The 26,754-nt window shown below is 23.3% G+C and overlaps 8 protein-coding genes across 8 annotated transcripts; 6 read left to right on the top strand and 2 right to left on the bottom strand. All coding sequences in view use genetic code 6, as the record gives it.

The window, feature by feature from the left end:
* Positions 1-426: 426 nt before the first annotated feature.
* On the top strand, positions 427-3,913 carry TTHERM_00387100 (hypothetical protein; the record flags this gene model as incomplete). Its single annotated transcript, XM_001019313.2, has 4 exons — positions 427-936; positions 1,021-2,049; positions 2,100-2,359; positions 2,413-3,913. The coding sequence occupies exons 1-4, from the start codon at positions 472-474 to the stop codon at positions 3,911-3,913; spliced, it is 3,255 nt and encodes a 1,084-aa protein (XP_001019313.2). The 5' UTR covers positions 427-471.
* Positions 3,914-4,385: 472 nt separating this feature from the next.
* Positions 4,386-7,311, bottom strand: TTHERM_00387090 (ankyrin repeat protein; the record flags this gene model as incomplete). Its single annotated transcript, XM_001019312.2, has 6 exons — positions 4,386-4,592; positions 4,644-4,685; positions 4,740-4,853; positions 4,906-5,049; positions 5,110-5,583; positions 5,641-7,311. The coding sequence occupies 6 exons, from the start codon at positions 7,309-7,311 to the stop codon at positions 4,386-4,388; spliced, it is 2,652 nt and encodes an 883-aa protein (XP_001019312.2).
* Positions 7,312-7,610: 299 nt separating this feature from the next.
* TTHERM_00387080 (calcium-translocating P-type ATPase, PMCA-type protein) lies at positions 7,611-10,835 on the top strand (the record flags this gene model as incomplete). The annotated part of the gene is made up of 1 exon (XM_001019311.2): positions 7,611-10,835. The coding sequence occupies one exon, from the start codon at positions 7,611-7,613 to the stop codon at positions 10,833-10,835; it is 3,225 nt and encodes a 1,074-aa protein (XP_001019311.2).
* Positions 10,836-12,911: 2,076 nt separating this feature from the next.
* TTHERM_00387070 (transmembrane protein, putative) lies at positions 12,912-13,853 on the top strand (the record flags this gene model as incomplete). Its single annotated transcript, XM_001019310.2, has 1 exon — positions 12,912-13,853. The coding sequence occupies one exon, from the start codon at positions 12,912-12,914 to the stop codon at positions 13,851-13,853; it is 942 nt and encodes a 313-aa protein (XP_001019310.2).
* Positions 13,854-14,433: 580 nt separating this feature from the next.
* Positions 14,434-14,847, bottom strand: TTHERM_000387069 (transmembrane protein, putative; the record flags this gene model as incomplete). Its single annotated transcript, XM_012798437.1, has 1 exon — positions 14,434-14,847. The coding sequence occupies one exon, from the start codon at positions 14,845-14,847 to the stop codon at positions 14,434-14,436; it is 414 nt and encodes a 137-aa protein (XP_012653891.1).
* Positions 14,848-16,926: 2,079 nt separating this feature from the next.
* Positions 16,927-17,136, top strand: TTHERM_00387060 (hypothetical protein; the record flags this gene model as incomplete). Its single annotated transcript, XM_001019309.3, has 1 exon — positions 16,927-17,136. One exon carries the CDS (start codon positions 16,927-16,929, stop codon positions 17,134-17,136), a length of 210 nt encoding a protein of 69 aa, XP_001019309.1.
* Positions 17,137-17,714: 578 nt separating this feature from the next.
* TTHERM_00387050 (ATP-dependent DNA ligase) lies at positions 17,715-21,065 on the top strand (the record flags this gene model as incomplete). Its single annotated transcript, XM_001019308.1, has 6 exons — positions 17,715-18,523; positions 18,570-18,796; positions 18,857-18,929; positions 18,982-19,783; positions 19,832-19,938; positions 20,003-21,065. 6 exons carry the CDS (start codon positions 17,715-17,717, stop codon positions 21,063-21,065), a joined length of 3,081 nt encoding a protein of 1,026 aa, XP_001019308.1.
* A 1,311-nt stretch (positions 21,066-22,376) lies between these two features.
* TTHERM_000387049 (Myb-like DNA-binding domain protein) lies at positions 22,377-25,121 on the top strand (the record flags this gene model as incomplete). The annotated part of the gene is made up of 1 exon (XM_012798436.1): positions 22,377-25,121. The coding sequence occupies one exon, from the start codon at positions 22,377-22,379 to the stop codon at positions 25,119-25,121; it is 2,745 nt and encodes a 914-aa protein (XP_012653890.1).
* Positions 25,122-26,754: the final 1,633 nt, after the last annotated feature.

The raw sequence follows: 26,754 nt of genomic DNA, 5'->3' as shown, positions 1-26,754 counted from the left end.
AAGTTTCCAGTAAAATTTTGTATTTAGTTTCTTTTAAATTGCGGTACTTTAAATTTATTGGGAGATATTTAATATCAGTGAAGGAAATTTAAAAAATTATAATATATAAAATAGAGTATTAGTTTAATCATCAAATTTAAATAATAATAAAAATATACCGTTTTTTTAGGATTAGATTAATTAAAGATAATAAATTTTTATAATCAATCAAGTTTTATTCAAAAATATTTTTTTTTTAAATAATAAAAAAATTAATAAAATTTATTGGTTATATTCTATCAAATACAAGCCTATTTAAGATTTTTCAAAATGATTTAGTTTTTATTGATAATCAGTGCAAATTATGTATTTTTAAGGCAAATAATTGTTTGAAATTCAAATTATAATCTTAACTCATATATCTTTAAATAAATCAAGATATAGTTAGCGATTTATTTATTTATATAATTGTTTGCGTAAATAAGCAAGAAAATGAATTAAAGCGAATTATAAGCTCAATACGAAAGTATTTAAAATAACATTAGAAATTAATTTGAGGAAATTGAACAGCTTTCTAGTGATCAAGGCGATAATAAAGACTTAATTATTGAAAAGTTGGTTTCTTAAAATTAGTATATTTATAATTAATATGTTAGACTTTACGAAAAGTCTTTAACGATTGATGATATAGCTCACTTAATTGATTTATCTTCTAGAGATGAGCAAGAAATTAAATAATATGTACAAGATTAAGTACGTATTGCTTTCGAAGATAAAAAAATGCTTGAAGACTAAGTAGGTTGTTTAAATTTAGAATTATTCAAAATGAAAGAGAGATGTTTATAATCTGATTAGATAAATGATAAAAATATTTATAAAAAATAATTAGAAGACATTTTAAATGCTTATGCTGAATACAGAAATAATAATCTATTAAAATATGTAGCTGCTTATAAGGTAAAATATATTTTAATAAAAATTTAAATAATTTATTGTTAAATATTCTACCTACTTATGAAAAAATTATTTTTTTAAATTTAGGAAATAAATACTGCAAATTTCAAAGCTATTTTATTCAAAGATCTTGAGCTAATCACAAATATTATTATAGATTAAAGAGGATAGAATTATGCTACTTTTTAAGGAAATTTTGAATCAGAAGTAAATCAGAATAATTACTTTTAAGCAGCAAATTTACAATAAAAACTTCCAAGGACAGATAGCCAAAAAAGCTATGAAAAATTTGGAAAAGAGGTTTTAAGTAAAAAAGCTTCCTAAATATTAAATGAACACAATAATGACAAAAATTCAAATATTAGTGCTATTTTAAAGGCAAATAAATTAGAAATCGAAAATGAATTAAGAAATAAATTATCTAGGTTGAGCAATTAAAAATCGTAATAAAATTACCAAGAAGATGATGAAATTATTGAAAAGACTTAAGTTTTTGTTGATAGAGCTAAGAATGAAGAAACGGGAATTAAAACTATTATAAAACACTCTATTTAGCGTTTAAATGCTATAGTTGATGAAATGTAAGCTTAGGGTAACTAACATTAATCTTTAATGGATTCTTTAAGAGATGAATTAATGGAGCTCACTTCTCGTATATACACATTAAAATAATTCTCTAAAGATGAAGAAACAGAGAAATGGAATAAGGTAGTTAAGAGTATTTAATAAAATTATGAAGAAACAATGAAATAGTAAAGTCAAGATATCGAGGAGAGGAATAAGGAGATAAAAAGATTAAAAGATTTTATATGTGAATATGAAAAAGAAGTTGAAAATATGAAAAATTTTATTAATGATATTGAGAATAACGTAAAGGAGAAAGAAGACATAATTCAATAATTACAGAATAAAATGTAGTAGATACATTTATAGCAAGATGATGAATAAAATTTCTATTAGGAATAAATCGAAGAAAAAAATAACTAAGTCTTAAAACTATCTATTCAAATTTAGTAGATTACCAATTAAAAAAATGAATTACTTGCATAAAACTCCTCCTTTAAAGATGAGATAGCGAAAATAGAAGATTAACTTCATCAAATGATTAAATCCAAAGTAATTCTTAATTAATTAAAGATTTGATATTAAAACATTAAACATATTAGAAAGAATACGAGGATGGCTTAGATAAAGAAAAAGAAGAGACTTTTCATTAATATAACAAATTAAGAATGGAATATGAAACAGAAGCTTAAAAATTCATGAGCAAAATTTAAGAGCAAGAAACATAAATAGATGTTTACAAAAAGTAGATTCAGCTGAAGGAAATGGAAATGGATGAAATGCAAAATACTTTTAATCAGCTCGAAGAATTTTCAAAAAAGTAATTAGATGTAATCAAAGAACAGCAAGATTAAATAATTAAGTAAAATATCTTATTTTTTTAATAATTCTTGTTTAAAAAAATTATTTAAACAGATTCAGAAACATAAAAGAAAAAAATAAATAGTACAAGGAGATGATTTAAGGAAGTAATGAAGATATCTAAAACTTAAAAGCTGATTTTAATAAACTTATAAATTAAACTTAATAAATTCAAAAAGAATTGGAAATGAGGAATGAAGAAAAATAAGGTCTCAAAGAAGAAATTTAGTTCTTAAAAATGAGAAATGATGGCTATGAAAAAAGGATAGAAGTGCTTGAAAGAAGAAACGATGAATTAGAAGAAATAGCCATTTAAAAAGAAAAGCAGTCATAATAACAACAGCAAAATCCAGAGTTAAATTACTTTTAGAATAAATTAAACTAATTGGAATCAGAGAAAATTTAAATTATTTAAGAAAACTCTTGTTTGAAGGAATAAAATAAAGAGCTTACGAATAAGTCATAGGTTTTAATTTAAAACCTTGAGTAACTATAAGATTAAAATGAGAAAAGTGTTGACATAAATACTCAACTAGCAAATGAAAGAGACTTACTTTAAGATAAGTTATTTAAATTATCTGATCTTATAACCTTGAATCGAGAAAAAATGTAAAAATATGAATAAAACATTTAGTATTATTAGTCAATAATTAGTAATTATATGTATAATGATTCAAACTAAAGAAAAAGTACATTTAAAGATGTAGACAATGAACTTTCTTGCAACAGTGTATTTAATAATGTTAATGCATTAAAGCAATATTAATAAAATTAAAATTAATATAATGCATTTTAGCAAAATGCTAATCAAGAAATTATTGTCTAATAAGAATATTAACCTAACTCTTATATAAATTAGCAAAATCAGCAAATTAATTTTGAAAATTAACAACCAATTTAGTTTAATTTATCGAATAGTAATTCTAAATATTAAAAGATATCGATGTTTAGCCAACCATTTTATCAAGATAACGAAAATCAAATACAAAGTAGTAACTTTTCTAATAATTATTCTGAAAATTATTTTTAATATCCATAATCTGATCACGTACCTAAATACAGCTTCTGTAATCCAGTTAAAAAATAGGACCCTATTCATAATTAGATTTTAGAAGAAAATATTTAAGAAGAAATTCCATCTAACTAAAACACTAAAAGAAGCAATAAAGAAGATTAGGTGAACCTAAATAATTAAATGAATTCCAAAACTAATTTATCCTACAGTCCATTCACAGTTCAAAATGAAGTTCTGAATTCAGATGATACAAATAACAACTCTAATTTTAATTAGATTAAAGTTATGAATGGTAATAATTTAAATAAAATTAGTGATTATCAAATAAAAAGTAGTTACCAGAATATGGATTACCTGTAAAAAAATATGATTTCCATTAAAAATAATGAATAAAAGCTTCTATTTAATTAAATTAATGAATCTGATCAAAATAATAACATGAGTAACTATGATCAATAATCTAAGCACAAATTGTCATTAGATGAAGACCTTAAAAAACTAATTAATCTACATTCATCTATTGTTGAATCTAAAAAATGAAAAAAAATTAATAGAATTACAAATTATATTTATTAAACACTTTATTTTGGAGTTTGTTTTTTAATTATGTAAATTAACTATATTTCATTCATTTCACATTCAAAATTAGAATATTCATTAATATAAATAAATAAGTTGAGTTGGCATATTTATTTTCTTGTAAATCTATTAGATATCATTTAAATTTAAATATTTAAAACAAAGTTATTTCTAAATTTAAAAACTAGAAAAAGAGAAGTGTAAATTAGCTTGAAAAAAAAAAAATTGGTTTTAATATATGAGTAAATAAATATTGAAGTTTATTTTGATTTTAGAAATAATTTATTTTGTTATATTTATCAATAATTACAAAAAAGTATAAAAATAAACTTTAGATATGTTAGTTTTAAAAGAATTTAATTTTAGATAAAATATTTACAAAGAATTGAGTTATTTCTAATTAATTTAATACTTTAATATAACACATTCATTTTCATAATTATTCATCAGTCAGTGGATCAAGTATCTTATTTTTAACCTTTTCCCATAAAATTTATCTTCCTTTGTATGCTGTGCAGCTCATTAAAAAGAATATTTATCTTGCTACTTTTAGTGAAGTTCTCATATCAATATCATTTATGAAATCATAATATTTAAAATTATCATTAGCCCAAGGGATAGCATGATTTATAAGTAGATACTTTTATAATTATTATAATTAATTAAATTATTAAAAAAAATAAATAAATACCTTAGCGATGTCATATTATTGAGTTTTTATTGCATACCATAACTATTATTTAATAATTATTAAATAAATAAATTAATTAAAAAAATACTTTATTACTGGTGTTTTATTATCAATATCTTCAGCTTCTAAATCTGAGAGTTGATCAATAAAGTAGCAAGCCATTTCTTTATAGCCCTTTATTATAGATATATGAAGAGGTGTCATCAACATCTGTTAAAAAATAAGATTAGTGAAAAAAATATATTATTATATTAATATTTACATGATCAAAATCAAATAGCTTCCACCTACATTCTTTAATCTAATTTTTAACATATTCTAATTAGTTTTATTTCACCATCTTGAAAAAAACATATGAGCCAGGCCTTTCATATGGCTCAGTAGTAAAAACTTTTTACTCAATAATCTATTTAATAAATAATTTAATATTGAATAAAATTAAAAATTTTATAAATGGATAAAATACATCATCAACACACACTTTTAAACGGATGCATTTCTTCAAGAAATCGTAAAGTTTTGCTATTTGTTTACCAAATTTTATTTTAAGGCTTTATATTCCTAATTAATTCTGTTAATCTCTCACTGCTTATACAAATGATATTTCTTTTTACTTTTATTTGTTACTAACTACTACTTACTTTCTTACATACTTTTTTGGTTTTTAGAAATGAATCTTGATATCATCGTCATCTTCTAAGTATTTAAAAAGCTTAATTTTCTATTCTAAACCTAAGGAAATTTTTCCTTGCTCATTACTTTTTTTTCCAAAGTAAATTTGGCTTTGATCAGTAATAGTTTTTGTGTTTTTCATTTTATAGTAAGATTACTTTAAGTGAAGTACTTTAAGCTTTGCATTAAGCTGTTCTTCTGAGTTTGCATTCATAAATAAATCTGTGCCTTCTAAATTTTGAATGTACTAGCTAAAACCTTCTTCGTCCTATTTAATATTGTTAACAAGACTTCATTGATATTTTTTAAATTTAACTTTGCTTACATCTTCATTTGGTTATTTCCCTTTTTATTAATCTAAGATTTGATTTTAACTATTGTAGGAAAATTCTGATGACTAAGGAGATTAGTTTTAACTTCTTCTGTTTGGTGAATTTATGGAAAATACTTTATCCTTGACATAAAATGGTGAATAATCTAAGTTTTCATCGTATTTATTTGCTATTAGTTTTCTTTTTAATGTGGACGGTGTATATGCTTAGTTTTACGAAGATACATTTCTGATGTTTTTATTTTGAGAATTTGGGGTAAGGGAGTGGCTTTTGTTTTAATATATTGATTAAGCAGTAGAAACTAGTACTGATTTATTTTGGTTGACGCTTGAGTCTTTTTAAATCGTATTAAGCTAAAAACTATTCTTAGTATCTTAAAATATGTCTACAATTTTTAGGAGTTGATCATGCTGTTGCTGCTTTAGAATTTCAATATTTGACTTATTTAATTTTTTTATCATTCTTTCATTTGTATTTTACTGTTTTTACTCTTCGCTAACTACAGATTTGCCAAGCTAATCAATCTCTTCTTGAGTCATTTTCATATAATGATCTAAAGAATTTATATTTTATATTTTTTGGCAAACCTTATGAAATTTATGCTTTTAGTATGGGCTAACTTCTTCAGGGTTTTATTTCCTCTTTCTCTATTTTATTTTTTCATTTTAAATGTTGTTTGATGTAAAGTTATAGTAATCCATCACAGTTTCTTAGGTATTATTATAAGTTGAAAGGAACGAACCCTTTTCACTTATATAACTAGCATTATTACTTTAGCTTAGTCTTTTAGTTTTTTGCTTTAAATCATCATTTCTTTAATTCTATTAAATTAATAATTATTGTCTATTTTAAGTATTATACATTTTTTGCAATTTCTAACAATTATGAAAAGCTGATTAAGGTCTGCTCAAGATAGCATTTTCTATGTTTTCAAAAATCTCATACTACTAGTTATTTCTCACTTTTAATTAAGACGTCTCTGTTTACCTCTCAAAGCTAGGAATAATTGGATATTTTTTGCGTCCAATGTAGCTCTGATTGAGAGAAGATTTCCCTGTTTTATCTTTTGAATTACTCCTAACTACTACTTAGAAATCGTTAGTGTTTTGCTTAATTTTATATGGCTGATATGAGGTTATATTTTCTTATTATTGATATTAGGTACCCTTCTAGTATAAAAGAGTATCTTCTATTTATGGGGACTTATTCCTCAAACCAGAATTCAAAATTTTTATTTGATTTGTTTTTAATTCTTCTAGTTTTTCTAATGAAGTTTTGCAATCATTTTTAATTGTGTAATCATATTGAGCCATTGAATCTTGAGGATTTTACTATTTAGCTAGCCAATTTTCCTCAGCTTCAATTGTACTTTTTTTACGAATGACATCTTTAAACTCATCATCTTTCTTGTCAACTGATTATCTTAAATTCATCTTTTAGGAATGGTACTTTAAATTCAAGTTTTAGTTGATTAGTGCATTATTTTTTGAAAAGCTTTGCGCTATGATAAAGTCGTTTATTTTACCATTACCATCTTCAAAATGGTAACTCATTCTTTTAAATAAAACATTAGTAAACTCTCTTGGGTCTTTAAATTTTTAAGCGTTTTCAGGTAAAAAATCATAATCATTAACTTTTTCATATATTTAAAAATTTGAAGACATTAAAAATTTTAGGCTATTTTGCTTGAGGGGTAATCTATTAATTCGCTTTATATTGCAAAGTAAAAGTAAATTTAAGGGCTACTGTAAATATCTATAGAATATCCTAATAATTATTAATCTCCATTCATATTTTAATAATTATAATTTATTAATTTAAGCACACTTGAAATAAAAAAAAAATTATTTGATCTTACAGTCATAAAAAAGATAAACAATAAAATATAATTATATCTTATTACCAAATTATTTACTATCAGTAACGATATAATACAAATTATTAACTCTACATTCATGTTATTATGCATGGATACTTTATTTTAATTATTATATTATATTTATTTATTTACTTATTAATTTTTTCAGTGTTGAATAATTTTTTAAATCAAAAAATGATATCGGTAGATAGTTTACTTTTTTTGGCTAATTTAAATCAAATCAGTTTTTAAGATTTTTAATAATTTATTGATAAAAAACAAAATAAATACAAAAAAAAAGTAAATAGTAATTTAATGTCTAGGGTATATAATAACTTAGAAGTAGGTGATAGTATTGAAAATACAATACCTACAGGCTTTTAAATAAGAAAAGAATAGTTAAGTGATTTATTCTAGCCTGATAGTATTAGAGAAGGTTAATCTTTGAAGCAAATTGAGGATATAGGAAACGTAGAAGGTCTACTTAAAATTTTAAAAACTCATTAAAAAAAAGGTATTGATACCTCTGATACGTCTATTTCAGATAGAATTTAGGCCTTTGGTCAAAATGAAAATATAACTAAACCTCCAAAGACCTTCTTTGAGTTGGTGATGGAGTGTTTAGAGGATGATGTACTAAGGATTTTATGTGTTGCATGTTTTGTCTCCCTTGTAATTGGATGCATAAAATAAGGCATAGCAGAGGGTTGGATAGATGGAATAGGTATTTTTATAGCTGTTTTTATTATTGTTACTATAACATCAGTAAACAACTATATGAAGGACAAGTAGTTTAGAAAGTTAAATGCATAAGTTGCTTAGAGAGATGTTGGAGTAATAAGAAATGGAGAAACTGTCCATATTTCAATATACTCACTTTTAGTAGGAGATATAATGCACATTGAAACTGGTGAAGTCTTTCCAGTAGATGGATTCTTAATATAAGGTAGTAATTTAGTGTGTGATGAATCTTCAATAACAGGAGAATCTGATCCTATTAAAAAATATAGTATCGGAGAGCATGCAAAAAATCCATAGCCTTTCCTTATTTCTGGCTCTAAAGTCATAGAAGGAAGCGGCTTGATGGTAGTTCTTGCCGTAGGATAAATGAGTAGAGTTGGCAAACAGCAAGCACTTATGAATGAAGAAGAGGAAGAAGAAAAAAAGACACCTCTTTAAGAAAAGCTTGATGTGTTTGTAGAAAAAATTGGAAATATAGGATTCAAATGGGCTTTCATTACTGTTTTATGCATGATTTTAAATTTGCTTTATACAATTTATTCTAGCAACGATCTTAAGCTGTTATCTATTGATACTCTTTCTGAAATTGTGGATTTTATAATTGTTGGTATAACTGTAGTAGTTATTGCTGTTCCTGAAGGCTTACCTCTCGCAGTTACATTATCTTTAGCTTATGCTGTTGGTAAAATGAAAGATGAAAATAACTTAGTTAGAAACCTGATTTCTTGTGAAATTATGGGAGGTGCCGATACAATATGCAGTGATAAAACAGGAACATTAACTGAAAACAAGATGAAAGTAAAAAAAATGTATGCTTTAGAAGAAGTGCACAGCGAATTTGAAAGATAGAGTTTTGACTAAAACTTTGTTAATATTTTAACTGAAGGAATTAGCGTCAATTCAAATGCTTTTCCCAAAATTGATGATGGAAAATTTGAATATAATGGAAATAAAACTGAATGCGCTCTTCTTGAGCTAGCTTACAAATTTTAAGTTAATTACAGAGATTTTAGACCTTCTGACAATATTATCAAAGTAATTCCTTTCTCTTCTGCAAGAAAAAGAATGACCACTGTTTGCAGATCAAAAAAAGGAGTTCAAGGTACTTTAAGAGTCTACACAAAAGGGGCACCTGAAATTTTAATTGAATAATGTAGCAGGTTTGTTAATAAAAATGGTTAAATCTAGTAGATTAGCTAGTAATTTTTACAAAAATTTTAAGATATTTAACAAAAGTTCTCTAATGAGTGTTTGAGAACTTTGTTATTAGCTTACAAAGAAATTCCTTATATGGATGCAGATTAGCTCCCAGAAGAGAATTAAATAGAATAAGATTTTATAGTTTTAGGAATGGTAGGAATTCAAGATCCTTTGAGAAGAGGAATCCGTGATTCAGTTAGAGTATGTAGCAATGCTGGAGTTACAGTAAGAATGGTTACAGGAGATAATAAAGAGACTGCAATAGCAATATCTAAAGAAGCAGGTATAATAAGTTAAGATTATAGCACAAGTGATGGAGGATACACAGTTATGGAAGGAAAGTAATTTAGAGAATTAGTAGGAGGTCTTTAGGAAATAAGAGGAGAAGATGGCAAAATTCAAAGGTACGAAGTTGGCAATATAGATGCATTTAAAGACATTATTTAAGATTTGAGAGTTTTAGCAAGAAGTTCTCCTGAAGATAAATTTTTATTAGTTACAGGTTTATAAAAATGTGATTCAGTAGTAGCTGTAACTGGAGATGGTACCAACGATGCTCCAGCCTTAAAAAAAGCAGATATCGGTTTTGCAATGGGAATTTCTGGAACAGAAGTAGCTAAAGAAGCTGCAGGAATTATACTAATAGATGATAACTTTTCAAGCACAATTACTGCTATTAAATGGGGTAGAAATATATTTGATTGTATAAGAAAATTCCTTTAGTTTTAGCTTACTATAAACGTTGTAGCATTATTTATGGCTTTCTTAGGTGGCCTTGTTTTTAGAGAATCTCCTTTCAACACAATTTAAATTCTGTGGGTTAATTTAATGCAAGATACTTTGGCTGCTTTGGCATTAGCAACTGAACCCCCAAATGATGAATTACTCTAAAGAAAACCCGTTAAGCGTACTGATGCAATAGTAACTCCTAATATGTGGAAAGGAATTATTTTATAAAGTCTTTACCAAATAGTTGTATTATGCATTATTCTGTTCAATGGCCCATCACTATTTGGAGTAGATAATGGTATTCAAAACAAAGACTGGACAGAGGAAAATGGTGTACATTTAACTATGTTTTTTAATATTTTTGTTTTCCTTTCAGTTTTCAATGAAATTAATTGCAGAAAACTTAAGTCTAGTGAAATTAATGTGTTCTAAGGATTTTTCAATAATCCTCTCTTCTTGTTTATTATAGTTTCAACTATTTTTGTTCAAATCATTATGGTTTAATTAGGCGGTAGAGTAGCTAAATGCTCACCTTTGAGTCTTGAGTAAAACATAATATGCATTCTTGTTGGAGCTTCATCCGTTGCAGCAGGTATAGTAATTAAACTACTACCCTCATCATTAGATAGACTTTTAAATCACACAAATCCATTTTAATGATAAATTAAGTATTTCCTTTAAAAACAAAAAAAATTTAGTAAAAATATAATGAAATTTAAATCAAAATTTATGTTGCATTGTAAAATTTCTTAATAATTTTAAATTTAATGTAGAATAATTTTTAATTGAAAATAAAAAATGTGTAATCAAATATTCATTTTTCTATAAATATAATATATATAATTAATAATAGAAAGTATATAATTTAAAATTAAAAAAAATTTATAAATATTTCATAAATTAAAATTGGTTAAATTAGATTTTTCTTCAATAAATATATTAATTTTTAGATATTTTTGATTGATTTTCATTAAAAATTAAGAATAAATGTAGTAGTTAAAAAATGCAATAAATTTTTTATAAAATATGTTTTCAATTGAATTTTTCATCATTTAATTAATTGGCTGGCTATTAAATGCTTAAAAATAAAAAATGAATAATATAATTTTTAAATTAAAGTATAAAACCAACATTATTTATGTAACCTTCATATACAATTACTCATAATCTCAAGTATTTTTGTTCAAATTGTAATACTAGTTAGGCAGCAGAGTTGCTAACTGTTCTCCTTGGTGTTGTAAATAAAAAATTAATATGAAAACTTTTTAAAACTTCTCCCTTAGTTGCTGATTTATTATTTAAACTACTAGTACCCTTTTCATTAGGTAGGCTTTAAAATAAAAATAAAAAATTTTTAATGTATGATAAAACTGTTAGTTGCTTAAATTAACAAAAAAATTTAGTGAGAAAATAAATCTAACTGGATTTTTTAAAGTTGAAACTAAAATTTTAAATTTCATTTAAATTATTTTTTTTTAGAGAATAAAGAACGAATATCAAACTTATTTTCTCATAATAATATTAAATAAATAAAAGATAGTAAATATTAATCATTTAAAATAAAATATCTTTCATAATTCTTTGAAAAATAAATAAAGATTAATCAATAAAATTATTTAAAGTTAAGAAACAATAAAAAGACTTTATAAATTTAAAATTTGTTGAATTAAATATTTATATATTAACTACACTAAAATTTTTAATAGGTTTTGTTTATAAGTTTAGAATAGAAGTAGTTTACAAATGACGTAATTAATTTAATTGAAATTTACTTTTAAATAATGTAAACAAAATAAAATTTTCAATTTTTTCAGGTATTATTTAAAACCAAGAATAAATATAATTATTAACTTACAAAATTTAAATAGTAAGGTGCTAACTAATGAAATAGAATGAATATCCTTAATATAAATAAACAATTTAAAGAAAGATAGATAGAACAATAAATAAAAACTTTAAATAAATATTTAGAAATAAATAATTTTTAGTATCAATTAAGAGATTATAAAATGAATTAAAATAATAATGACAATTAAATTAATGTACCAAGAAATCTATCTTTATTATACATAATCTTTATGAAATGTATAAGGGGTTTGTTAATCTACTTGTCTTTATAAATGATAAGTGTAATAAAGTTTATTTAAAAATTTTACTTTCCAGAAATAATAAATTATTTTTCTTATATATTAAAAGGATAATAACGTTAGATTGTATTCCTGCTTTATATCATTTTATTTAGTTGATAGGATATTGGCAACCTTCAACATATTTTCTTACTGTTTTCTATAATCTTTTGACCACTTAATTGTGCTTATACTTATTCCTTTTTGCTTAGAGGATCTCTTTCTCATTATTAATTGTGATAAATATCCTAAATTTAACTAATTTGGTCGAGATATGTATGCCCTAATTACTAGTATTTATAGTCTCCCTATGCATATTGCTTCTGCTGTCTACATATACTAAAACTAAACACCATTAAGAAATGTTTTTTTTGCGTTTATCATATTGTCGTTTGCTTTAAATTTCTTCATAGTCTGGTTAGTGAGTCTATTTGAGTAGGATTAATTTATTGATTTTTGTAATGATAAATTTTTAAAGAATTTTGCTAAGGAATTTTTAATTTCTACTTTCAATTTTGTTACTTATCTTGGGTTAATCATAACTAATTTTAGTATCAATTATTTTGGTTACTTTCTCTTAATATTTGACACTGTTTTAATATTTTTATTTATGACATCCATATTTAAGTAGATTAACTACTTTGTTGCTAAGAAACCATTTGCCTCACTTCTTTGTTTAGTAATAGGAATCAAATAATTAATACACATAGATATTGATCAGAGATAATTTACTGATAACAGAGGAATAGAGTCTTTAAAATCTCTTAGACCTTCTTTTTTTAACAAAATGATAATTTTTTCTTTTGTTTAAAAACTATTTTTACTCATAGCCTTACTAAACAACCTTACTTATTTCAAATAATATATTGCAAATGAGTCTTTAAGCTCTTTTGATTTTATAATTTTGATAATGTCAATTATAAGCTTGATACTGATAGGAAAAAGATTCAAAAAATATGTACTAAATCAAATATTAATGGGGCAAGAGAGCTTAGAAATTGATTCTATAGATTAGCTAAAAAGCCATATTTAAAACTTCAAACAAAAAAGATTTATTTCTAAGTACAGGAATTTAAAGGCTGTGTATATCTATATTTAGCATATTAAGCAAGAAGACATAGAATTGTTTATTTATACAGTGTTTTCTGCTTTCGGAAAGAGTGAAATATTTGGTGATAAATTTGAAAGAAAATTGATTGTTGATGTAATTCAGTAGCAAGCAATATATTTTCATATTGGTATTGAGTTCTCTTAAGTTAACAACGTTATTTCTAAATATAAAATTTAGCCTTAAATCTCTTAATTAATCGGCCATTTTACAAGTATTGACAATTTATAGGAGTTTTATTTGCTAATGAGCAATCACAGTTAATTGATTCAAATAGACATAAACTCTGATTTTTTTTTTGAGGACGTTTGCATGTTAAACAAGATTTTTTGCAAATGGCAAGAAATAACTAAATTTTAATATGTTGCATATAATAAATAACTAAAAAATTAATTAATATATAACCCATAAGCATCTTTTTATGATCTGTATGAATTGAAGTGACCTTGTATCATTTTTATTTATTTATTAAATTATTTTTAATTAAATTAAAATCACTTCTTTATGAAACTTAAATATTTTGAAATGACATATTTTCATTCTATATTCTTGGATTAAGAAGTATTTTTTATGAAATATCAAAACAAATTTTACTATTTTTGGCCTGAATTTAAATAAATCTTTCTTGACAAAAAAATATTGGAATCTACTGAATTAAATTGAAATACTAAATCAATCAAATAAGACTATAAATTGGATAAATCATATATTAATTAATGGTTTTTTTCGATGAAGATAAACCTCAAATAAATTAATCTGCTTTCCTGAAAAATAATTTGAAGGTTTTATTTACTATAAGAGTTGTACTTTTATTATTTACTCAATTTGTTTGGTGGTGCTAATTTTATGAATATGGTAGTGCAGATTATACTCTGTTTTATACAAACTTTTAATATCTTACATTTTGGGGAGTATGGAGCGCTAATCTCTACTTTATATTTGCGTTAATAGAAATGATTTTGTTTTTTAAATCAAATAAAATCAATTATTGTAGTAAGCTTTGGAAAATAATACATTCTTTATTTCATTTTGCGTTTAGCACTTCATTTGTTATTGTGCTTATGTTTTGGATTGCAGATTTTCCAGATACTCCAGAAGATGAAATGGATGATAAATGGTATATCTTCAACTAAGTTCTTTAACATGGATTAATTTATGTGTGCATAAATATTGATTTTTTTATCAATAACATTCGATTCGCTTGGAAGCACTTGATTCTTGTATATATTATTAGTTGTGTTTATATGATAGATAATATTATTGTGACTTTTACCTATGAACCACCTTATGATTTTGTAGATTGGGTATCGCCTATGAGCTACTTAGCAGTAGCAGGAGTTTTATTGCTAATATTTTTATATTTCTTATTTGCTAAAATAATTTATGATAAAATAAAATATCCAATAATATTAAAGCAATGTGAAAATATAGAAAGCATAGAAAACAATTAAGCAACATTTTAGTAAATTAATTGATTATCCTAAAGAATAAATGCTCAAAAAAAGTAAACTACTAATTATAAAAAAATAATAATATATAAATACTATAGTTATCTTATTAAATCAAATCACCTTCCCCTTTATGTAAACAAAATAATCATTGTATTTTATATTTTTAATCAATTTATTTTGTGAAAAATACAATTTAAGAGATATCTGAAATTTAGAGTAGTCTTAATTTATTTTTTTAGCTTACATCATTTATAAATTTTTTATTTGTAAGATAGATGGATATATTGATATTCGTTCTGTTATTTATAATATATATTATAGTAAAAAATAATTAAACAAAATGAAGGCTTAAAAATTTAATTATCAAACTTGGTTCTAGCAAATTCATGATAAAATCTTAGGTTATTTAAAATAAATAGCTTGGCATATTATTTACTACTTACTATTCTTAATTTTTTCTAATCATAAAACTAATTATACTTCAAAATAAAATAGATAAATACTATTTGTCTCTATCTAAATATATTAAATATAATATAAAAATGTTGAGTTTAATTATATCCGGTGAACAACACATTTTAAAACCAACAAAATCTTTCCTTTATTTTTAATTAATCATATATGAATAATTAATTGATAACATTTTTATAGATATATAATAATTTTTGAATCTATCCCTCATGATTTAAAAATGTTTATTTTTTGTATCTATTTTTTATAAAACTATATTTACAAGAAATTAGTTTGAATTATTTGTTTCTTAATTTTATAATGATTCAAATTTTTTTATTTATTATCAATTAATCAAAAATACTTAAATCATTTATTGATACATGAATGATATCATAATTACATACAATACTTTTCAATTCTAATTTAAAACAATTTAAAATATGTAAGTCTAATGGAAGAAAAAAAAAATTTGATTTTTAGTTCTAATATTAATAAACACAAAAGTGAAGTTTATAAAATTTTAAAATCACAAAGTCGCAAGTTTATCATTATAATCTATAATAAAGTCAATACCAAACAAAATAGTCTCTAAATAAAGAAAGTGAATTTATAATTTTTATTTTATCTGTTTCATGAAATTAGTTTGAAGTTACTTAATTTAATTATGATTCAAATATATTTTTTATTATCAATTGTTAAATAATATTTAAGCAAACTATTTATTGATAATTAAATGATATTATAATTACATAATTCTTACATAAAATATTTTTAAATTCTAAAATTAATTCACTTTTAAGTAATATGTTATTTAAAACTTAAAATCTTTCAATCTATTTAGTTCTTATATCAACATTTCTAAAATTTAAGTTTCTAAAATTTTTAGCTTAAAAATTCATAAGCACGTCATTTTAATCTACCATAAAGTCTATATCAATATAGTCTCTAAATAAAGGCTGTGGACGAAAATCATGGATATTAAATCAAATGAAAAATACAATTTTAAAATTTTATTTCATATCCTAAATAAGAAATATTAAGGTATATTACAAAATAAAAATATAGACAGTATTTGTCACCCTCAAATAAAGGCTATAAAATAAAAAAAATGCTTTAAAAACATTTTTAAATGAGCTCCTAATTGGTTATTTGGAGGATTTTTATAGAACACAGATATAGTATTTGTCTTTAAGTAGATTAAATATATTTTGTATTTTGCTTTCTCTCTCTTAAATAAGATTTTTTATTATACTCAAATATAGACAGTATTTGTCACCCTCAAATAAAGGCTATAAAATAAAAAAAAATGCTTTAAAAACATTTTTAAATGAGCTCCTAATTGGTTATTTGGAGGATTTTTATAGAACACAGATATAGTATTTGTCTTTAAGTAGATTAAATATATTTTGTATTTTGCTTTCTCTCTCTTAAATAAGATGTTTTATTATACTCAAATTTAAATTCTTTAAGATTTTATGGTGTTCTTGTTGAGCTCATTAAACATTATTTTGGTTTAATTTAAAATTGTGGATTAATTACCTAATAAAAATATAATAATTAATTTATCAAAAAACAAATAAACAAAAAAAATTATCTAAAAAATAAAAATAAAAATGAATTCATAATAAAAGAAGGATCCCACATTACCTGCTGATTATTCCCCTAAAGCTGATAACTCTGATATACCTTTCTATATGAGAATAGCTGTATGTCCTGCTCCTGGAGGTTAATTACCAGATATGAATGAAATCAGAGCTATTGAAAGAAAGAACTATGAAGAATATCTAAGAGAATAGATGAAAAATCCATCAAACGAAGCTTGATTTATCTAATACTTTAAAATATAATAATAAATGAAAATAATCAAATATTTTCCATATCATAATATTTTTTCATTTAAAATATATAATTTTTATTAATATTCTTAATTATACTTAATTGTTAATATAAATTAAAATTTTTAGTAATCTTTCTCTCATTATGTTTTAATTAATCAAAAATAATAATTTATAAGCCAATAAATGAACTTTATCAAGCAAAAAAACTTATAATTGTTTACTTTAATTTACATACTTTAGTAGAACCAACTATTTAATTGAACTTGTAAGCTAAAAAAAAATAAATAGAATTTTAATTAGTAAAAAGAAATTAAAGCCTATTTATAAATAAAATATATTTTTTTAAAAAATGTTTTTTAAACACTAAATAATATCAAAGATTAATGCATAAAAATATTTAATGATTGTGATATTTAATCTCTATTTATAATATTTAATAAGTGATTAATTAATTGATTGAATTTAATAGTTCCGCCAAATATTACTTTAATTACAAAAATTCAAAAAATCAAATATTCAAAAAAATATCTGATCAAAATTAAATAAATATTTTTTCACAAAAAATGCAAAACTATTATAAATGGCATAAGATAAAATAAGAATAAAATCAAGAATTGTCTGTTAATATAAAGCCAATTTCTTCATCAAAGATGAAACAAAGTGATATTTCTACTAGGAAGAAAAAAGCTTAAGAGTATAATATGGATTTTGATGAATTTTAGCAAGAGGATTCTAAAATTAACTAAAATTCTGATAATTTTCACTTTGGTGATTCAGCAGATGAATATGGTATTGATTCACCAAAAATGAAAAGAGAAAAAGCAGTTAAAGAAGAAGATAATACCTTTCGCTTAGAAATTAAAAAATCTCCTATCCTAGAGAAAACACTCTTTTCATTTTTAGTCAAATTTTATAATTAAGTCTAGCAATCTAAAAAAGGGCAAAGAAAAAAATTTGTATAAAGATTCATTGACTCTACATTTAAAACAAATAGATGTCCATCTTACACATTTACTATCCTTAGGTTAATAATGCCTCATCATGATAAATAACGTCTTAATTATGGCTTAAACTATAAAAATTTAGCTAAAGTTTTAAGCGAAGTGTTTGCCTTATCAGAAGATAAACGTCAATAGCTTTTGAATTATAAAAGACCTTTAAAAGACAACTAGCAAGTAGTTGGTGATTTTGGTGAAGTTGTATAAAATGTTTTGTAAGCATTTACTTAGAAAGCCACACTAACAATCAACGATGTGGATAGATGTCTTGATGAGCTTGCATAACCTCAAAATAGAGATCTAGCATCCAAAGAAAAAGTTTTAAGAAACTGCTTGAAGAATGCAACATCAGAAGAAATAAAATGGATTTCACGGTAATTTAATTTATTTTAATTAATATTAAATAAAAATCTATAAAAGTTTGATCTTAAAGGACCTTAATCTTGGTATTAATCACGAAATAATACTTGCACTTTTTCATCCTGATGCAGTAGTATTATTTAATTCTACTTCTAGTCTTTGGGAGGTTTGCAAGGAATTTGTAGATCCAAATCATAAATTATCTAATGTCCTTAGGCTATTTCATCCTATAAAACCTATGCTTGCAGGACGTAAGACTCTCAAAAGTATTGAAGCTATTCTTAAAGGTAAGTAAAATATTAATTAATTTGAAACATTTAACATCCTTTTTACTTTTTTTTATACAGGTAAAAACTATTTAGTTGAAACAAAATTTGATGGGGAGAGAATTTAGTGTCATGTATCTCCTGAATCTTTAATGTAAAAAAATTTTTTTTATATTTTTTTTGGTTTAACTTAATAATAAAAATAGGTTTTTCACTAGAAACTCAAACAATTATACAAATATTTATGAAAGAATGATAGAGCATGTTAGAAGAAGTTTAAAAGATGCTGTTCATAGTTGTATTTTAGATGGAGAAATGGTTGTAGTAAATAAAATAACAGGATAAAGAGTTTAATTTGGTCTTAATAAAACTGTTGCAATGGAAAGAGAGGATGATGAATTATGTATATGTTATAAAATTTTTGACATTTTATATTTGAAGACTAAAGATAATAAAGAATATGCACTGACAGAATACACATTGCAATATAGAAAAAAAATTTTAGAAAATTTAATTGACAATCAATAAGACAGAGTTGAAGTTATTTTTGGTAGAGAATACTCAGATATAAATGACATACTGACTGAATTTAATGAGGCAATACATAGAAACGATGAAGGTATAGTCATAAAGCAGCTCGATACTCTGTATTACCCAGATGATAGATCTGATAAGTGGATTAAAATGAAAGGTGACTACTATGAAGGAATAATAGATACCTTAGATTTGATAGTTATTGGAGGATATTTTGGTGAAAAGTCTTATAAAATTAATGGCATAGGAGATTGGACAGATCATATCACACATTATCTTGTTGCTGTAGCGAAAAAGATTGATCTACAAAACCCCTCTAACTCTATACTTGTGCCTTTTGCTAAAGTGGGAGCAGGTTTTACAGCTAGAGACTATGCTGATATAAAAGCTAGAATGAGAGATCAATGGGTAAGAACTAATCATTCAAATAAAACGCCTTCTTTCATCATATAAAACTGGAAACCTGGAGAAAAAGTAAGTTATTTAGAAAAATAATGACTTTTTAAAAAAATAAAATTTAAGGATAAGCCAGATGCATATATTTTATCTCCTCAAAACTCTCTTATTTTAGAGATTAGGGCAACTGAAATTATATAATCTTCTTAATATCCGACCAACTACACCTTAAGGTATTTATCTATTTTTAAAATACAATTTAAATGAAGTTTTGTAATATCCTAAATTAAATTTTAGATTTCCGAGATTTGAAAAATTTAGAAGAGATAAAGATTGGTTTGATTGCATGAAATTTAATGAAATTATAGAAATGACTTAAAATTTAAAGAAAAAAGAATAAAAAGAGAGTGACAAAGAAGATAATGCAAGCGATGAAGAGTAGGACGAAAATGGAGGAAAATTAAAGAAAAAAAGAAAAGGGTAAAATGGAGAAGAGATAGAAGTAAATAGACAAGGTAGAAAGCCAAACTGGAAGACCAATAAAGTTATGGCTCAATATCTTGATATTGATGTTTCTGATGTCAAAGTAGAATCAAATATATTTAATAACTTTGTATTTAATATAATTAATTTACCTCATGAAGTATCCTTGAGTGAGGAAAAGATATTGTTAGAGAAAGCCTAGATTGAAAAAGGTATAGTTGCTAATGGTGGTAAAAAAGTATAAAATGATAGCAATCTTGTAACTCATTACATAGCTTCACATTATGATTTTAAAGTTTAAGTAATTGGTGATCACTATAAAGTAAATGTTCTATCCTTATAATGGGTAAAAGACTGTATCAAAAAAAAAACTTTATTAGATTACTCTCCCCGCTACATTATATATGGTTAAGATTAATTGCTTGAGAGAAATAAATTGCTTTATGATTAATATGGAGATTCTTATTACAAAGATGTTGATGAAGATGAGTTATTGGATATTTTAAAATCTATGAAAATTGATTAAATAGAAGAAGAATTCTAGGAGAATGAAGAGTTTGAAGAGGCTGTTAAAGATATTATTTCCATGAAAAACCAACTTTTCAAAGAATGTTTTCCGTAAGGATAAACTTATTGCTTTTATAATGCAAATGATAAATTGAATTCAGATATAGACTTAAGATATTTAGTTGATCTAATTTAATTTAGTGGAAATTAAGTTGTATTTGACTTATAGGACGAAATTGATTACATAGTGGCTTTAGATTATAGTGAAGCTGAAAACGAAAAAATTATTACCTTCAGAGAAAAAAACAGAAGTATGGAAGTTATAACTCCTAAAAACTTGTTGAATAATTTTGGAATAGCTCTAGAATGAATAAATTTAATTTAAATTTTATTTAAAAAAACTAAAATTTTCAAAATAAAAATAATTTCAATGTTAAAAAATGTTAAACAAGTTAACTTACTTTATAATAAAAAAAATGTTAATATATCTCTTGTTATTTTGTTTGTATTTATAAAAATTTCAATAAAATAATAAAATAAAATAAGTTATGTAATATTAAAAATATTAAAATGTAAGTCATATTTATTTAAAAAGCAATAGAGTTGCTCTTTAAAATAATTTAGTTAGTATTTTTTATAGGAATATTTTAATTAATTCACTAATATTGTTTAATTGAATTATTTTATCATCAAACTGCCAAAATTAATTTTTATTTAAAAATTTAAAACAGCAAAAATACTGATAAATTTATTGTGTTTTTTAAAACTTTATGGAAATATTTTAAATTAATAAATTTAGATTTATTTCTAAATATCTCATTTAATTTTAGAATGAAAATAATACTTTATTTTGTTATTTATTTTATTGTTGCCAAATAATTTTATTTAATTGAAAAAATGGAAGTATACACATAACATAAATTCAAATTATATTTTTAAATTAAAATTAAAAGAAATAATTTAAGATTGAGCTAACTTTTTAAAAGTATTGTTTTCAGTTTTAATAAATATTTTTAGACTTAATTTCATAATTTATTTTTTTTGATTTAAATAAATATTCTAGACGTATTTTGTTATTAAATTATATATTTATTTTTTTTAATAAAAGGCCGTTTTAAATAAAATTATGAGCTAAGCGATGTATTAATTTAGAGTTACATTCTTAAAAAATTAGAAATACTTTTTTGTGATTAAAATAGTTTTATTTTGAATTAATTAGAGTAGAAAAAGAAAGATTTTGAATAAGAAAAATATATTGAATAGGAAGAAGTAGCTCTTTTTGAATTTCAATATTATTTATAACGAGACAAAATACACCCATACAAAATTGAGAGACACTTTGAGATATCTTAAAAGGAAAAAGATAGGTTGAAAACAAGGGGAATATCGAATAGAAGAGATTCATATTTGCATTTAATTTTTTAAGTCAGAAGGAAAGCAAACTCATAATCTAAGATATAGTCTTTTGCTATAAATAAAGAAAAGAGTAATAATAAATAATACAAATTATTAAACAAATTAAATATTATCTAAATATATTCTCTACTGTTTTGCAAAGAAACTACAATAACAAAACAAAGAGGTATATTAATAATAGCATTCAATATTTGATCAAATCTTACAAAATATTTGATTAGTGAATTAAATAAATAAATAAATAAATAAATAAATAAATAAATAAATGTCTTACTTTATTGAGAATGGCAGTAGAAGAAATTGCAAAGAATTAAATGAAGATACTAAATTTAGCAGATAGTCCGATAACTATAAAAGAATCAACATTCCTAACTCATTAGCGATAACATAAAATGATGATAGAGTGTTAATGGAAATTGAAATTTAGTTGGAAGGATTAAAAACTCTACTTCAAAAAAATGAATAGTATGGTTAGAAACTGAGATTAACTTTGTAAAAAATAAATGAAAAGCACAAATCTAATATTGAAAAATTAAAAGAGCTTCATTAAAAGAAAAACGAAATGTAACAGAAGGCAAAAGTTAGTAAATATGGATTTTTGGCCACTTATGGATAAAATCTTTATGGCCATAAGATTCAAGGAATTTCTTTTTACTAATTTGAGAGCTATTAAAGATTAGATTGCATTTAGGCATTTGAGTTGATGTCTAAAAAGAACAATAAAATGCTTAAGTAAAATCACCATCATCATATGAACTCATATTATTCCTTGGACAGCGATAAAGTCATTGAACCTATCAAGGAAGAAAAACTGCAAAAGTTTTTTGACAAGTTACCACTACTGAAAAGTAAATTCACAAAGTAGTATAAATCAGCTCCTAAGAGTTTAAACTAATAAAGCTAATATTTAGATATAAAGGAGGAAATGAGTAATTCTAATATTGATGGCTTAAAAAAGCTTGAAATCTCTGAAAATTCTACTTGCCTCTTTTAAGAGTTTACTGATAGTGCTAAAAAAGAATTTCTTATACTTTTGATTTTTAACTTTTTGGATGAATAGATTGAACTATCTAATAATAAGCAAAACCAGTAAAACACAAGCGCTGTAAAGAAGCAAATCCAGTAGAGTAATGAGGAAGTATTTAAATAAATACTATCAGCACCAAGCTAAATATATCACTACATAGATTGGATAGAATTTGCTAAATTTGCTAATCTCATAATCAACAAATATGGAGCAACTTCTACGGTTGGATACGTCGAAGCATTAGATATCTTTTCTATTTTTAAATAACTTTTTATTCAGCTTGGAGAATAATTTGTTGTTTCAATTCTTAATTAATAATATCCTTCTAGCAGTGCTGAATGTGCATCCAATTCTAGTATGACTCAGTCTCCTGTTCATACAATAAAAAGCAAAAAAAGCTGTAAAAAGAATTCTCAGTCTTAGAGTAACACTGCAGTAGAAGTGTTTGAAGAAGGAACTAGAAAAAAGGGTAGAAAAGAAAACTCCTCTTAGCTTATCAAAGAATATATGGTTGGAAATTTTAGTGACAGCAAATAAATAAGCAATTTTTTATCCTAAATTGAAATATAGCCTTCTGAATGGACAAGATAAGATGATGATAAGCTCATCAAAGCTGTATAAATATTTGGTGAAAAAAGATGGGGTTAAGTTTCTACTCTATTAAATGGAAAAGAACACACCGATATTGTGTAAAGATGGGTAAAATTCTTGAATCCTAGAATTGAAAAAGGTCGCTGGAGTTTAAGAGAAGATATAAAATTGGCTGTCCTCTATGAATTTTACACTTCTTGCAAAGAAAAAATTGAAAACAAAACTTGGTGTTTGATAGCTAATCATTTTACAAATAGAACTGAAGTTTAGATACGTGAAAGGTGGTGCAATCTCTTAGATCCAAAAATGAAATTTACTTCGTGGAGCTAACAAGAAGATATTACTTTACTTTAGTTAGGTGTCAAGTATCAAGGTTAATGGGCAAAAATAAGTAGAGAACTTGAAAATAAAACTGATAACCAGGTGTTAAGACGCTGGAAGCTGTTACTGAGTGATAGATATAATATAAATTTAATAAAATTTTTGGAGCTAGGTAGCATCAACCTCAGAAAAGAATACTTAAAGCATCATGGATTGTTAGAAGAATATCCAATTTAAAAATCACTTATACTAAATGAATAAAAGATGAAGTATGATATCAATCCTTAACAAATTAATGTAAAAGAAGAAAATTAAGAGCTTAGCTTTTTTTTACCTTAAATAAAGAACGAGGCTACCTCTTCTTAAGTCCCAGAACAAATTAACATTTTTAAAGAGTATTCTTTTTCATGTGATTATTAATACAATATCTAATAAGAGGAACAGTCAAATATCAGCACTTCAGAAAAATAATTTTAAACAATAGAATAATCAAAAATAAAAAATCCTTAACATTTCACTCTGAAAAGAGATGATGAAAATTGTAATTAAATGGAAATCGAGTAGTAAATTGAATAACCTGAAAAAAAATAAAATAAGTTTAATGAAATAATAAGAATTTCTTCTGCTTCTACTTCAATTCCTCACAAAACTAAAAATATTTTTAAACTAATTAAACTGACACCACCATTAGCAAATTAAATAAGAAAAGATAATCTAAAGCGTAGAGAAAAGAAAAAATATAAGAAAAAACCCTCAGGTTACAAATAAAAATAATTTTTAGTGTCTGCCTCTCAAATAGATAACACAAGTACATTTAGATCTAACTATGGCGAGGATGATGATTCCGATGATAATAGTTAATCTGCTATGAATTTCACTGAGTATTAAAGCGACACTAATAATAATGATCCTTCAAGCTACAATATTGCTACTCCTTCAGGAATCAAGAAAAAAATAGTAAAAAAGAGTCAACACAATCCTAGTATTTCTTAATCTTTGCTTAAAATATAAAATGAAGAGGAAGGAGGATATTAAAGTGAGTCTGAAGGTAGTGAAATACCCTCAAATTGAGGTTTTTTTTTCATAGATATTTCAAAAATATAAATTTTTGAATAAAATAATAAGAAAGAAATTTAAATTTTACTATAGTATTATTAAATAGTGTAATAAAACCTGTATATAAAAAATGGATAAATACATCATATTTCAATTAATTAATCAACTAATTTATAATCAGAACACATAAATTCCTTAAATAGAGACTAAATATTCTTCTAAAATAAGATATGTTTAGTTTAAATATTTATAAAAATAACTAAGTTAAAGTAATTTTTAAGTGACTAATTTTATTAGCAATAAAAATTACTATGAACATATATTTATTTGTTAATTTTACTTTATAATTGCTATTTATTTCTTAATCAAGTATCAATAACTATTTACGATCATTAATTTTGCATCTTTAAATGTAATTCATATACTTTAAAATTATTTTTTCTCATTTTAAGTAATAAGAAATTTTTTATATGTTAAATATTATCATAAAATCAAATATTTATAAATTTAGCATATCAATTAATATACTTAATCATCATAATATAAATTTTGTATTTATTTTTGAATAAATTCAAATAAATTTTTAAATTAATATTTTAATTCCAGAATTAATCTAAAATTTCATTAAAAAAAAAATATTTTATAATAAAAAACATATTACCAAAAGACTATTTAAAAAATAAATTGATCAGGCATAAGCTGAAAGATTATAAAATTTGGCTTTATTCACTGTGTATTAATCTTTAGTAAATACATAAAAATTAGTTTTTTTAACTTTTTCAATAAATTATTATTTAAAAATCCCAAAATTAAAGAATACAAAATTTAAATATTTAAAATAATTTATTATTAGAATTTTATATGTAACAATTTAATCGTTTAAATAAAGATAAAAATATAAACAAATTTATAAATTGAATAAACTAATGCCAATTTTGATAATAAATAAGAATATAAATTATAATGAAATAAAATTTGAGTAAGAATAAATTAAAATATTATCAAATTTTAATTTTCATCCAAGATATAATCTGTAATTAATGGCTGTTATAAATTTGTTAAACTAAGCAGTTTTGATAATACAGTTAAAAAAGTAGCAAATTTATTAAATATGCATTAAGTTAAAACGATATGGAAGTATTTACACATAAATCAATTGAGGGCATGATAATAACAATTTATATAAATAAATTAATTACTCAAATTAAAAAAGTAAAAATATATAAAAGAAGTCATATAATAACTATTAAGCTTCGCTTGCCAAGCAAAAAATAATAATTCAAACAGCCACTCATTTTTGTTTAAAAAAATAAAAATCAATTTCTTAATGGTGAAATAATCATTTAAAAAAATATGAGATTAATGGAAAAAGAAAATTTTTACGAAATAATGAATTTGCCTTAATAGAATTGTTTGGTATTTTTGTGTTAATCTTTCAATACAAATTAAAAGCAAATCATAATTTAATAATCTAATAAAATTGATAAAAAGTTTCAACAGAAAATAAATAAATTAAAGGGATAACAAATAAGGTAGTTATTATCAACAGTTAATCACTACACATACAAGCCATACTTAAATAAATAGGTTTTTATTATTGAAACAAAGGAGTCATTTATAGATTTAGTCATAAAACCAAGTATTCTAA

The sequence above is a fragment of the Tetrahymena thermophila genome (genome assembly GCF_000189635.1).
Source record: "Tetrahymena thermophila SB210 genomic scaffold scf_8254587, whole genome shotgun sequence".
NCBI lineage: Eukaryota > Ciliophora > Oligohymenophorea > Hymenostomatida > Tetrahymenidae > Tetrahymena > Tetrahymena thermophila.
The sequence above is the reverse complement of the archived record's forward strand: the minus strand, read 5'-3'. Positions and strand labels throughout refer to the sequence as shown.